The 14,931-nt window shown below is 35.4% G+C and overlaps 1 protein-coding gene across 1 annotated transcript; it reads left to right on the top strand.

Annotated features, from left to right (window-relative positions):
• Nucleotides 1-8,672: 8,672 nt before the first annotated feature.
• Nucleotides 8,673-9,610, top strand: LOC112654564 (protein SET). Its single transcript, XM_025439137.2, has one exon. The coding sequence runs from the start codon at nt 8,680-8,682 to the stop codon at nt 9,550-9,552; it is 873 nt and encodes a 290-aa protein (XP_025294922.1). The 5' UTR covers nt 8,673-8,679; the 3' UTR covers nt 9,553-9,610.
• The last annotated feature ends 5,321 nt before the right edge of the window (nt 9,611-14,931 follow it).

The raw sequence follows: 14,931 nt of genomic DNA, 5'->3' as shown, positions 1-14,931 counted from the left end.
TTAATTCCATAAGGTTCACTGAATATCACTTTGCCTTGAATTTCTACAAAAACTACTGGCTGTGTGGGTGGATCTATTCCTGAGAGTATCAACACTCTAATAAACCTGGATGTTTTGAGCTGTTTGTAAGAGCAATTGGGCATAGTTTGAAAACCCTGGAGGAGGAAAGAGCAAATTAAGTTTAGAAGGTATTATTACCTTTTTTTTTTCTCCAAGTACAACTCCTAGACTAAGAAGGAATCAGAATACTTCATATTCCCACCCATTTTCCTAGGTGATGAGGCAAAGTTAATTTTTCTTAAAATAAGACTGTTTTAAAAAGATTTAGGTAGTTAATCTGGCAGGCAACATACAAAGGTGGATGTATTTCTAAAGAATACTCAGCAGCTAAAATACTAATTAAAACTGTGAAATAAGCATCAGTATAAGTAGCATATAGGTAGATTCTGGAAACGTCACATTTTAAAACCCAGAGAGATTAATAAAATAGATATATGCTTTTATTCATATAATTCTTCCATTCTACTTATTGGATTATTATCCTTTTGAGTGTATTGTTCATATGTGCAGGGTCTACTGGGGGCTGGCCAGATGGCTCTGTTGAACTTGGCTATACTTACAAGTCTAGAGTCAGCTGACTGTTAACCAAGCTGACTGCTCTCATCCACATCTATCCTCCAACAGGCTAACCAGGGCATATTCCCATGGTGATGACAAAGGCCTAAGAAGCAAGTAGAAATACAGAAGAAACAGAGCTGACTGAATGCAGCATTAAAGGAGAGCAGCATTAGGAAGAGAAAATAACGGGCTAGTTCTGCAATTTACCAATGGCACTTACGTTTATAACTGTTTCCTAATCACTGATCTTTGAATAAAAAGCCAATTTTTGTCACCTCACATCCCTTCTCACTCCATCTATCTAGTTTAGGTTGAGGCTTCTCTCACCTCATCCCTTCAAAGGTTGTTTCACCCCCAACACTTGAAAGAAAGAATTTCAACAGTTCGTTAGCAAGCTACATGGTAACTATATAGTCTCTATTTCTAATTTAACAAGCATCAGTTAATTTTTGTATTATGGGCCATTATTTCATATAGCTATGAAATAACTATGCCTTCGTCACAGTATTTCAGATAAATATGTCTTGTGGTCAATATGTTTTAAGTATATTAATTTCCACATAGCATCTAACTACTCAAATAATAGGTGCTCAGAAATAATCAGAAATTATTTAATGTATATGTCGCTTCTGAGGCTAACAAACCTGTTACATCAAGGATAAAGACCAGTCCAGGCTAAAGAAACAATATTCAATATGAATTTTCTAGAACCAGTACAGAAATGTATTGGCTTTTAAAAAAAAGACTACAGCACTCAATTTTTTTTTCTTAGTGGAATATTGTTTTAATTGACTTAGCAGAAGTTTATTATGAAGCACAGAAAAGTTTAAGCAACTGCTTCTATTATAAACTAGTGGTTTTCTAGCCTAGCTTCAAACTGGAATCATCTGGGAAGCTTTTTAAACAATAGCAATGACAGAGTTCACCCAGATCAATTAAATCAGTATCTCTGGAGGTAAAGCCTAGCCATCAGTATATTTAAAACCTCCCTAGATGATTCTAATGTGTATCCAAGTTTGAGGAAAAATGCTTTAAACTCTTCTAAAAATGACAACGAAGTTTGGAAATTAAGCAATACACCTGGAAGCAACACATGGCTGTTAACTTGGATATTACTAAACAATACTGACAGATGAAACAGTATCCTAATTAATTGGTCTTCCAAAGTCCATTATGGGCCTTCACCTGGCAGCATTTTCAAAACATAGGTTTTGGAAATGCTGAATTTCAGTTATTACAACATAGTTCATAGATGCTGGCTAAGCAAACTTACAATTTGACTTACATTGTGATATAAAATCGATTTAATATCACTGGGATGCAGATCTCCTGATGAGAGCTGACAAAGACCAGCTGAGGCTTTAGCGAAATGATGTGTGAGTGCACTGAGGAGCAGACAATTGGAAACTAATGAGATGATAAAGGCTTTCAGGTATGTGAGTTGATCAGCTACCTGCTGAGAGCCTCTCACTGTAGAAGAGAACTCCCTGGCTCAGGGCCCTCTTTTCCATCTTAGATGCAATCAAGGTTAGTCTAGGCTGTATGTGATATTCTGTTAAAAATTGTCTCTGTTCATTTTGGAAGTGAAGTCAGTCATAGAGGAGTGGGAGCTAGTAGATATGACTTCCATCCCACATTTATATACACTCTATTCTAAGGAACATTTATTAGCACTTGCATATAGTGGCACAGGGATGATTGGTGACAGTGATTATTAAAGGGAGTTTGAGCCACAGATCAAAACCCTGTGGCCACTTAAGTTTGTGCTTGCTGTCCCGTAAACTGCTTGTGTGAACAAACTCACTCTCATCCCTGATAAAACCAAGCCACTTTCTACCCCTCACCCAGAGCAGAGTGTCTGTGGTAGGAAAGTGAGGCATGAGACTATACTTCAAAGTCAGGCTAAAATCAGTTTTGGATTCTAAAAAATTCAATGGGATTTGGCAGTTCTAACTTCAAACAATTTAAAATACTTCATAAGATGATGTAGGTTCAAAAGAGAAAATACTAGCAAAATATAAAGAAAATCTGTAAATAAAATAATCAAAGGTTATCAAGCTTTTGAAGAGTGTGAACAAAAAAATCCTGTTAAGACCAATACACTAATAGTAGGAGACACGGCACTTTCAGCAAATGACAAATCTTCTAAGCACAACATCACCAAAGAAACAAGGGCCTTAAATGATACACTGGACCACATAGATTTCACAAATATATACAGAACAGATATATACAGAACTTTCCATCCGAACGCAACTGAATACACATTCTTTTCAAGTGCATATAGAACTTTCTCCAGAATAGACCACATACTGGGTCACAAATCAGGTCTCAACCGATACCAAAAGACTGGGATTGTTCCAGATATTTTCAGACCACAATGCTTTGAAACTAAAACTCAATCATAAGAAATTTGGAAGAAACTCAAACATGTGGAGGTTAAAGAGCATCCTATTAAAAGATGAATGGGTAAACTGGGGAATTAGAGAAGAATTAAAAAGATTCATGGAAACTAATGAAAATGAAGATACAACCGTTCAAAATCTTTGGGATACAGCAGAAGCGGTTCTAAGAGGGAAATATATAGCAATACAAGGAATCCCTCAAAAATTGGAAAAACTCAGATACACAAGCTAACTTCACACTTAAAGGAATTGGAGAAAGAACAGCAAGTAAAACCTACACCAAACAGAAGAAGAGAGATATTAAAGATTCGAACAGAACTCAATGAAATAGAGACTAGAAAAACTGTAGAACAGATCAACAAAACCAGGAGTTGGTTCTTTGAAAGAATTAATAAGATAAATAAACCCCTAACCAGCCTTATTAAAAAGAAAAGAGACTCAAATTAATAAAAGCATGAATGAAAGAGATCACAACCAATACCAAGGAGATAAAAAAGATCTTAAAAACGTGTTATAAGAAGCTATATGCAAACAAATTAGGCAATCTAGAGGAAATGGATGCATTTCTGGAAAACCACAAATTACCAAAACTGGAACAAGAAGAAATAGAAAACCCAAACAGACCAATAACCAGCGAGGAAATTGAAGCAATCGTCGAAAACCTCCCAAGACACAAAAGTCCAGGGCTAGATGGCTTCTCAGGGGAATTCTATCAAATGTTTAAAGAAACCATACCTATTCTACTAAAGCTGTGTTGAAGGATAGAAAGAGGGGGAATACTTCCAAATTCATTTTATGATGCCAGTATTATCTTCATTCCAAAACCAGACAAAGATCCCACCAAAAGGAGAATATCCAAAATCAGACAAAGACCCCACCAAAAAAAGACTAATATCCCTGATGAACACAGATGCAAAATTCTCAACAAGATACTAGCCAATGGGATCCAACAATACATTAAGAAGATTATTCACCATGACCAAGTGGGATTTATCCCCGGGATGCAAGGCTGGTTCAACATTCATAAAACAATCAACGTGACAGATCACATCAACAAGAGAAAAAACAAGAACTATATGATCCTCTCAATAGATGCAAAGTAAGAATTTGACAAAATACAGCATCCATTCCTGATCAAAACTCTTCAAAGTGTACGGATACAGGGAACATGCCTCAATATCTTAAAAACCATTTATGAAAAGCCCACAGCAAATATTCTCAATGGGGAAACACTGAGAGCCTTTCCCCTAAGATCAGAAACATGACAGGGATGTCCACTCTCACCACTGCTATTCAACAGAGTACTAGATATCCTAGCTTCAACAATCAGACAACAAAAAGAAATAAAGGTCAGAGAATGACTTGCTGAGTTCAGAGTGGCATCAGTAAATATGCAGAGCCAGAAGTGAGTCTTTGCAAATGAATGAGGGTTAATCAAGGGTAAAAATATATGATACATGTATATACCTCATAGCACTGTGTGTATACATATACATACATATACGTATACATACACAAAGACTCATATGTCATTGATAAAAATGACTTCTGAATATATTTTTATAAACAATATTCCCTTGGTGAAAAGTATATAACATTGAGAGCATACTTGTACAGACTACAAACCTGAACCCATTTCATATGCCTTACACGTGTTAGTTTAATATTAACAGTGCTTTTACAAGGTATATGTTAAGAATATTGCCATTTTTACAGAAGAGAAAGCTAAGTTTCAATCCCTTGGCATCATAACACCAGTCTATGCTACTAGTGGTAGCACAGACTAGTAGCGTAACCCCCAAATGGGACCTGAATGCACACGTTATGAATCCACAGACAATATACTCATTTACTACACGATTCTAGCATTTGCTTTGAAGTCTCATGTGAAGAATACAGAGGTCTGCATACTTGAGGATAGGATCATCAAACATCCAAGCTCTTCCTTCCATAAATACAGTAGCACTGGTACTTGTCAGATCACATCTTTAAATTCTGTTTGCAAAATATGATAATGTGCCAAGAGATGTTGCTTTTACTGAAAGCTATATTTACATTAGTGCTTAGTCATGGTGGCACAGCAAGCAAAAATATGGATACATAACAGTGAAATATATTTTGGCTGAAATTTCAAGATATGTGGGACTTATGTTATTTGAATGGAAGATATTATGTTACATTTTATGACCAAACCTAGAAACCTCTTATGCACAAATTAAATTTGTTTTTAGGAAAAGAGAATATTTGACGTATAAAAACCTTTAGAAACTCAGAAAACTCTTGATTTGTAAAATTGCTATCTTGTGAAATAAACATAAGTCAGAAAGACAAAGCAATGGCAGAAAACTCATTTTAATTGCTTGTATATGTGGTAATAAATTGAGAGAAATTTTGGCATGGATGATCAAATCCCTTGGTGACAAGATTTGTAAGTCACTGGTATTTGAAATAATGAGAAAATTCTTGGGAAAAAAGATTCTCTTTGGATGTTAAGGCTCTTTAAGTGGAAGGCAGATATTATACAATCAATGAAAAAATAATTTAGTGTGAAAATGGATTTGAATCAAAATTTAAAATTAAATGAAACTTTCACATAAATAGAAATGAATATGGTTTGAATATGGTTTGAATATGTACACATTAAAGAGTATGTTGCTTATACATTTAAAATTCTAATTCTAGGAATGGGAATAATTAAAGAATGTGTGTGGTAATAAACTTTCTGAAAACCTAAAATATGCTTTTCTACTGATAACAAGAGTCATTTGAATGTGAATTTTAATGGAAATAAATTTGTCCTGGCATAATATGAAAAATTAGAATCATTAATACATAAATCACTTATAAACAAATACCTGTAGATTTTGAAAATCATTTCTGATTATAATGATTCTTTATTCTGCAATGACTTAATGAATTTCAGGATTTACATTACTGAAAAAGACAAATAATTTGGAGAGGCATAGTTTTTTGTCTCCTATTTCCTTATCTCTCCCAATTTCCAAATTCCCTACAAATTTAGCTCTGAAAGACTTCCTCTCAACCACACCATCTTAATTTCAGAGACGGTGCTCCTGCTTATATGTAAAAATACTTCTAAGTTTTCCTAAATAGTGTATTTTTTAAAAAATTATAAAATGATACATTCCAGCTTTCATTGTTTCAGAAAAAAAATATAAGAAAAAGAAATTCAAATAATTTACCACAGTCAAGTGGGCTTTATTCCAGGGATGCAAGCAAGAGTGGTCCAGTATTTGCAAATAAGTCAATGTTATATATCACATTAACAAGAGAAAGGGTAGAAACCAAATGATTATTTCAAAAGAGGTAGAAAAGACATTTGACAAAATACAAAAACTGGTCATGTTAAAAACTCTTCACAAGGTATGTTTAGAGGGAACATATCTCAACCTGATAAAGGTCATGTATGACAAACCTTAACATCATATTCAGTAGTGGAAAATTGAAGGCTATTACTTTAAGGAACAAGAAAAGCATGTACACTCTCACCACTTTTATTCAATGTAGTGTAAAAGAGGTCTTAGTTGCAGCAATGAGACAAGAAAAAGAACATGTATCCAAACTGGAAAGGAAGAAGGTGAACTGCCACTATTTGCAGATGAGAAGATTCTATATAGAGAGAATCCTAAAGACTCTACCACATAGAACTGATTATATGCAGGATTCTGTGGCATTTCTATACACTAATAATAAAGTAACAAAAAGAGAAATTAAGAAAAGAATCTTATTTTCAATTGTACCAAAAGAATATACTACCCAAAATAATCTACAGAATCAATGCAAACCCTATCAAAAACACCAATAACATTTTTAACAGAACTAGAACAATCCTAACATTTGTATATAATGACAAAAGACCTCCAACAGCCAAAGCAAAAGTGAGAAAAACAAAGCTGGAGGTATCATAATCCCAGATCTCAAGCTATACCATAAAGCCATAGTAATCAAGAGTATGTATGATACTGGCACAAAAGCAGACACATAAATCAATGGAACAGGATACAAAAGCCAGAAATAAACCCATACTTATATATGGTCAACTTACAACAAAGACAAGAGTATACAATAGGGAAAAGATAGTCTTTTCAATAAATGGTGTTGGAAAAATTGGATAGCTACATACATACAAAAGAATGAAACTGGACCACTTTCATACACCATATATAAAAATAAACTCAGAACCATAAAGATCCTAAAAGAAAACATAGGCAGTAATCTCTTAGATGTTGAGTATTAGTAACATATTTATGGATAGATCTCCTCAGGTAAGGGAAACTAAAGCAAAAATAAACTATTAGGACTACACCAAAATAAAAAATATTTGCAGAACAAAACAAAAACAAAAAAACAAAACTCAACAAGAAAAGGCAACCTAGTGAATGGGAGAAGATATCTGCAAATGATATATCCAATAAAAGGTTAGTATCCAAAATGTACAAAGAACTTAAAGGGTACAAAATCCAGGCAGCCTGGGTGGCTCAGCGGTTTAGTGCTGCCTTTGGCCCAGGGTGTGATCCTGGAGACCTGGGATCGAGTACCACGTCGGGTTCCCTGCATGAAGTCTGCTTCTCCCTCTGCCTGTGTCTCTGCCTCTCTCTCACTGTGTCTCTCATGAATAAATAAATAAATAAAATCTTTTTATAAAGGGTACAAAATTCTTAATTGACTCAAGTTCATAAATAGACAAAACCCAAAATTATTAACAAACCATAGTCTCTGTCATTTCTCTCACAGCAGAAAATAGATCTCTGTCATTCATCTGCAAGATATCACCAAATGGTAAGACCATAAGATGAAATTTCCAATCACTGCTGCCACCACGGGAAAATAACTTGTCAGTTGAGCAAAAAGGAAACAAATACAAAACACAAAATCATTAATATTTGGGGAAAACAACTTAAGAAAAACAGAGTTAGCAAAGTAAAAGTTCTATTGCCATTCAGAATTCACCCCAGGAGCTAGGAGAAAACTGGCCTGGACTTACCCAGCCCACAAGATTTAGTTTATTTGGCTCCATCAGGTGAGACCACTTGGGAATCTCAGTGAAACCTCCAAAATGGTTCGAGTATAGTTTTCAAAAAAGTAAAATTATGAATCTAAGGGACATATAAAATGAACAATGTCAAAGATGCTTTTTAATTCATCAATTAGAAAACAAGTAGGATAGTTAAAAAAAGAGCCCAGAGAATATCTGAAAAGTTAGGTATATAGGAATTTAACAAAGACAGATACCTTATGATTTCACTCATAGGTGGAATTTAAGAAAGAGAACAAACAATCATGGGGAAAAAAGAAAAGCTTCTTAAGAAGCGAACCCTTAACAACAGAGAACAAACTGATGGTGACCAGAGAGGAGGTGGGTGAGCAGTTGGGTGAAATAGGTGAAGAGGATTAAGGAGTGCAATTTTGTAATGAGCATCAGGTGATGTATGAAAGTGCTGAAACACTTCTGTACAGCTCTAGCTAATATAACACTGTTAACTATACTGGACTTGAAAACTTTAAAAAAAAGAAATGGTAGAATTAGATTGTTAGGTTAGATACAAAACTGCTAATGTCTAAAAGAGCCATAGAGAGTAATCGGAGCTTCTTCCTGACGTGCCCCTCTCCTGCTTTCGTGAAGTTTCCTCACAGCATGGCCCCCAAGCGCCAGTCCTCCCTCGCACCTCAAACGAAGAAACCGAGGCTGCCTCTGGCCCCCAAGCCGGAGGAGACGTCGACCTCTCAGCACTTGCCGAAGGGAGAAAAAGAACAGCAAGAAGCAATTGAACATATTGATGAAGTACAAAATGAAATAGACAGACTTAATGAACAAGCCAGTGAGGAGATTTTGAAAGTAGAACAGAACTATAACAAACTCCGCCAACCATTTTTTCAGAAGAGGTCGGAATTGATCGCCAAAATCCCCAATTTTTGGGTAACAACATTTGTCAACCATCCACAAGTGTCTTCACTGCTTGGGGAGGAGGATGAAGAGGCGCTGCATTATTTGACGAGAGTCGAAGTGACAGAATTTGAAGATATTAAATCAGGTTACAGAATAGATTTTTATTTTGATGAAAACCCTTACTTCGAAAATAAAGTTCTCTTCAAAGAATTTCATCTGAATGAGAGTGGTGATCCATCGTCAAAGTCCACTGAAATCAAATGGAAATCTGGAAAAGATTTGATGAAACGTTCAAGTCAAACTCAGAATAAAGCCAGCAGGAAGAGACAGCACGAGGAACCAGAGAGCTTCTTCACCTGGTTTACTGACCATTCTGATGCAGGTGCAGATGAGTTAGGAGAGGTCATCAAAGATGATATTTGGCCAAATCCATTACAGTACTACTTGGTTCCTGATATGGATGATGAAGAAGGAGAAGGAGAAGAAGATGATGATGATGATGAAGAAGAAGAAGAAGGATTGGAAGATATTGATGAAGAAGGAGATGAGGATGAAGGTGAAGAAGATGAAGATGATGATGAGGGGGAGGAAGGAGAGGAGGATGAAGGAGAAGATGACTAATGGAACACTGATGGATTCCAACCTTCCTTTTTTAATTTTCTCCAGTCCCTGGGCGCAAGTTGCTCTCTTTCCCCGCCCCCTCTTGTGCTCATTCGCCCTGTTTTTTGAAGTCTCTTTTCTCTCCCTTTATACCATTGTTCTCAACTTATTTTGGGGGGAAATACTTTTAGCAGAATACAGCGGGAAAAGAATCTCTACCCCTTTCTGTTCCAAATTCATTTTTATTCCTTCCTGTCTCAACAAAAACTTTATGGAATCAACACCACCGTGCTCTATGGGAAAAAAGAAAAACTCTCTGCTCCCTTAGCTCTCCTGGAAGCTGGAGGGTGCTAGGCCCCTGTGTAGTAGTGCATAGAATTCTAGCTTTTTCCCTCCTTTCTCTGTATATTGGGCTCAGAGATTACACTGTGTCTCTATGTGAATATGGACAGTTAGCATTTACCAACATGTACTGTCTACTTTCTCTTGTTTAAAAAAAAAAAAAACTTTAAAAAATGGGATCAGCAAAGGGTGGGTTTGAGATGTTTGGGTGGGTTAAGTGGGCATTTTGACAACATGGCTTCTCCTTTGTCATGTTTAATTGTGATGTTTAACGGACATCCTTGCAGTTTAAGATGATACTTTTAAAATAAAACTCTCCTAATGATGACTTGAGCCCTGCCACTCGATGGGAGAATCAGCAGAACCTGTAGGATCTTATTTGGAATTGACATTCTCTATTGTAATTTTGTTCCTGTTTATTTTTAAATTTTCTTTTTGTTTCACTGGAAAGGAAAGATGCTCAGTTTTAAACGTTAAAAGTGTACAAATTGCTTTGTTACAATAAAACTAAATGTGTACACACAAAAAAAATAATAAAAGAGCCATAGACCTTTAGGGGTTATCTGTTTCAATAAATATAAAGGAATTTCATCTCTACCAGCCAAAAAGTCTCCAAATTTAACCTCTGCCTTACAAAATTGTAAAATAGCCCAAACAAAAGAAAGTCAAGTGCAGTAATATATTTTTTCTCGTTTCCAAATTTCAGATTATTTTCCTGACAGATGTCACCTATGTTTACTTCCATCGGATAAGAAGAGTTGACATAACTTCAGGAGAGAAGCTGATGAAGTATGGGGTATGAGAACTTAGGGTAACTGTATCCATCTAAAGCAAATTTCCCAAGACTCCACATAGTTTTGAAGGAAAAATTTAAAGCATGTGAGGAATATCCTCACACAATAGAGCTGCAAATTTGCTGAGCTAATTAAAAGTAGATTAAATCATTTTATAAATTGAATAATGAAAGTTAAAATCATCTATAAAAGTCTGAGAATATCAAGTCTAGGGGTAGCCTGGGTGGCTCAGCGGTTTAAGCACCTGCCTTCGGCCCAGGGCGTGATCCTGGGGTCCCAGGATCAAGTCCTATGTCAGCCTCCCTGTATGGAGCCTGCTTCTCCCTCTGCCTGTTTCTCTGCCTCTCTCTCTATCATGATAAATAAATAAAATCTTTAAAAAAAATCAAGTCTACTTTCCTTGGATGTAATGAAATTAACAAAAATAATAGACCTTATAATGTTTTTTAAAGAAATTTTATGTATTAAAATATTAACTTTCCCACACCCCATCAACACTATTTGCTAAGGCCATCTAAGAAATGACATATACACTCAAAACCTATACTAATTCCTGGAGGTTTCTGTCCCTCTTTCTCTGGCCTCCACTAGTTCTGAAAGGTAGCTGGATTACAAAACAAAAATGTGAATATACACTTATTATACAACTCTCATATAGAAATTCTTGAGACAAAGTGGGCCTCAGATATATTGCGAAAGAATCAAAGATAATTCACACACATTAACTAGAGCAAATAGTTCCTGTTCATGGAGCTTCCCATTCTATTTATTATGAAAGTTTAAGATGAAAATAAATGTCATAACAAATATACAAAAGTATATAGAGAATATAGAAACATAATTTGAAAAAGAGGGTAAAAAAAATAGGAACAGAAATTATGCTAGAAACAACCAAAAAACAACTAAACTACCCAGAATAAATTATTTGTACCACAGAAAACTTTTTCTAGCTATTGAGGAATAATAAATAAAATTGTAAAGGGGTGCCTGGTTGGTGCAGTTGGTTATGTCAGACTCTTGGTTTGGACTCAGATTGTGATCTCAGGGTCAGGCTCCACACCTGGCACAGGGTGATTATGATTCTGTCCCCCCTTTCCCCTCTCCCTTGGCCCTTCCCTTTGTGCTCTCTAAATATATACAATTTTACTTAAATATTTATTTATTTAAAAGTGTACAATATGGTGATTTGCTGTAGGTATACATTATAAAATATTTACCAATATCAAGTAAATTAACACATCCATTACCTCACATAGTTACCTTATTTTTTTGTGGTTAGAATTCTTAAGATCTATTTTCTTAGCAAATCTAAAGTACATATATAGCATTATGAACTATAGTCAACATGCTGTACATTGGTTCATCAAAATTTATTCATCTTTTAGTTGCAAATTTGTATCCTTTGATCATCACCTTGCCCATTTCATCCACCCCTTGTGAACCACCATTCTATTTTGTTTCTAGGAGTTGGACTTTTTCTTTTGATCCCACAAATGTCACACAGTATTTGTTTTTCTCTGACTTATTTCACTTGGCATAATTCCCTCCAGGTGCATTCATATTTGTTGCAAACAGCAAGATTTCCTTCTTTTTATAGCTGAATAATATTTCATTGTATATGTATATGTATACACACAAATGAACACACATACATATTCTTGATCCATTTCCTGTTAAGATACACTTAGGCTGTTTCCATATCTTGGAAGATATCTGCATTCCCATTTTCATTGCATTATTCACAATAGCTAAGATACAGAAGAGTTTAAATAAATACATTAAGTGAAAAGAGGACACTAAAACCAGGATAATAAAATGATGGACTTTTAGGATAAGGAAAATGCAGCAATTTAAACCAACATTCTGAGGGACTAATAAATGGATGCTACGCACCACACAAGAGACTAAATATAGCAAGATGTTGATAACAAATTAGAAAATCTTGACATAGTCAAAAATAGGAAAATTGAAAAACTAGTAAGTTTTTACAGAAAAATCAAAGCTGGACTTGCAGTCCTGAAAAGTGGAATAGACATATTTGACTTCAGTCTTCCTACTAGATATAGCTAAAAATCTGGGACATTTCATAAATATATATATTTATCCTACATAAAGAGAATCTGAGAAATGGAGAGAAGCAAACCTGCTATAGCCCTCAAGACTCAAGGAATGACACACTATTAAGTACTTTTGGTTTTCTTTTAACCTCAAATATCCCATATTGAGTACTAAAGCAGCAACTTAGAAATGCCAATGGAGCTCAGGTTTAAAAAAAAAAAGCCCAAGGAAAGCCAGCTGTCTTTAGCCAAAACCATGAAAGGGTCAATCTAGCAAGACAGAAAACTTTTAGACAAAAATCATTCTATTCTAGTTAAACATCAGAGAAAAAACTGTGGTTCCACTCAAAACTCTAATTCTACCCTTGCCAGGATTTAAGGAGGGATGCTAAACCCTCCTCTTAACCCCTACCATAATGGGGTCAGGAAAGTTTGAGTGGAGAGCCAGGATGCTTAGTCCCACCTAGTAGTAACAAAGTGCACTTCTCCCTCCTAACTGGTGTTGTATCTGAGCAGGGCTAATGGAGAGTCAGGATTATCAATACCACTCAATGATAGGGATGCCACCCCTTTTCAGTATAAGTGGGGGAAAGCAGTGAAGAAGCACACTGCTCCTGCCAGCTATAATAGTATCAACAGTGGCCTAATAGTCTGAACCCCCAAATCTGCCTAAGAGTAGGGAGGTGCCCCTTCCTCATCAGGTGTTGACAGAGGCTATATAAAAAATCTGGAATCCCCCCATCACCACTGCCAATGTGGGAATAAGAAGATGGTGCCTCACTGCTGGAGGAAGCCTGTCGAAACACAGATTTTAAAAAGATCCAGAGTTTCATAAAAACCCCTAAAATTCCACATTTCAATTAAAAATCACTTTTCATACCAATAACCAATATCAAAAATCAGTGATCTAAGATACCAACCACAAGAAAATAAAGAGCAAATTAAGCCCAAAGCAAGCAGAAGTAAGGACAAAAATAAAGATAAGATCAGAAATCAGTGAAATTAAAAACAGGAAAATAGAGGAAGTAAATGAAACAAAAACTTTGGTTCTTTGAAAATAGTAAAATTGAAAAACCTCTGAAAATTCTGGCAAAGATAAAAAGAAGACACAGTACATCACTATAGATTGTGCAGCCATTCACAAAAGAGAATATGAAAATATTAACAAACTTTATGTTCATATATTCAACTTAGAAGAAAAATAAATTCCTCAAAAAACACAAATTGTTAAAACTTAGCCAAGATCAAACAGCTAACATGAATATTATTATAACCATTAAAGACATTTAATTTGTAATTTAAAAACTTTCAAAAAAAAAAAAAACATGTCTCCAGGACCAGATGGTTTTGCTGGAGAATTATAATATTTAAAGAAGTATTAACACCAATTTTACACTTCCAGAAAATGGAAGAGGGGACACTTTCCAACTCATTTTATAAGGTAAGTATTACCTTAATACCAGTCAAAAACAGCACAAAAAAAAGACTAGAGACCAATATCTTTCATGAATTTAAACGCAAAAATTCTCAGCAATATATTAGCAAATAGAATTCAACAATGTGAAAAGGATTTGTACAAATGGATGTTAGTACTCAAGGTTGCCTCAATGTTTCAGAATTAATCAATGTAATCTACCATATCAGCACACAAAAGAAGAAAAAAAATCATGATTCTATCAACTGATGCAAAGAACGCTTTTGACAAGATCCAACCACCGTTCCAGATAAAACTATCAGCAAACCAGGAAAAGAAGCAAACTTCCTCAACTTGTTAAAGACCATGTAACAAGAAAACCAGATAACATAATTTGAAAGACTGAATGTTTTGTCCCTAAAAAAGGGACTAAGAATGTCCACTCTCACTCCCACTTTTCAACATAGTGCTGTAAGTTTTAACCAGCTCAATAAACAAAGAATAGGAATACATTATATGTTCATTAATTGAATTTAAATAATTTTTTTTATTTATTTATGATAGTCACAGAGAGAGAGAGAGAGAGAGGCAGAGACACAGGCAGAGGGAGAAGCAGGCTCCATGCACCGGGAGCCCGACGTGGGATTCGATCCCGGGTCTCCAGGATCGTGCCCTGGGCCAAAGGCAGACGCCAAACCGCTGCGCCACCCAGGGATCCCAATAAGATTTAATAGAAGAGAAAAAAATGGTGTTGGAGCAGTTAAATATACATAGGCAGAAAGAAGTGCCTCAA

Source organism: Canis lupus, chromosome X (assembly GCF_003254725.2).
Source record: "Canis lupus dingo isolate Sandy chromosome X, ASM325472v2, whole genome shotgun sequence".
NCBI lineage: Eukaryota > Metazoa > Chordata > Mammalia > Carnivora > Canidae > Canis > Canis lupus.
The sequence above is the reverse complement of the archived record's forward strand: the minus strand, read 5'-3'. Positions and strand labels throughout refer to the sequence as shown.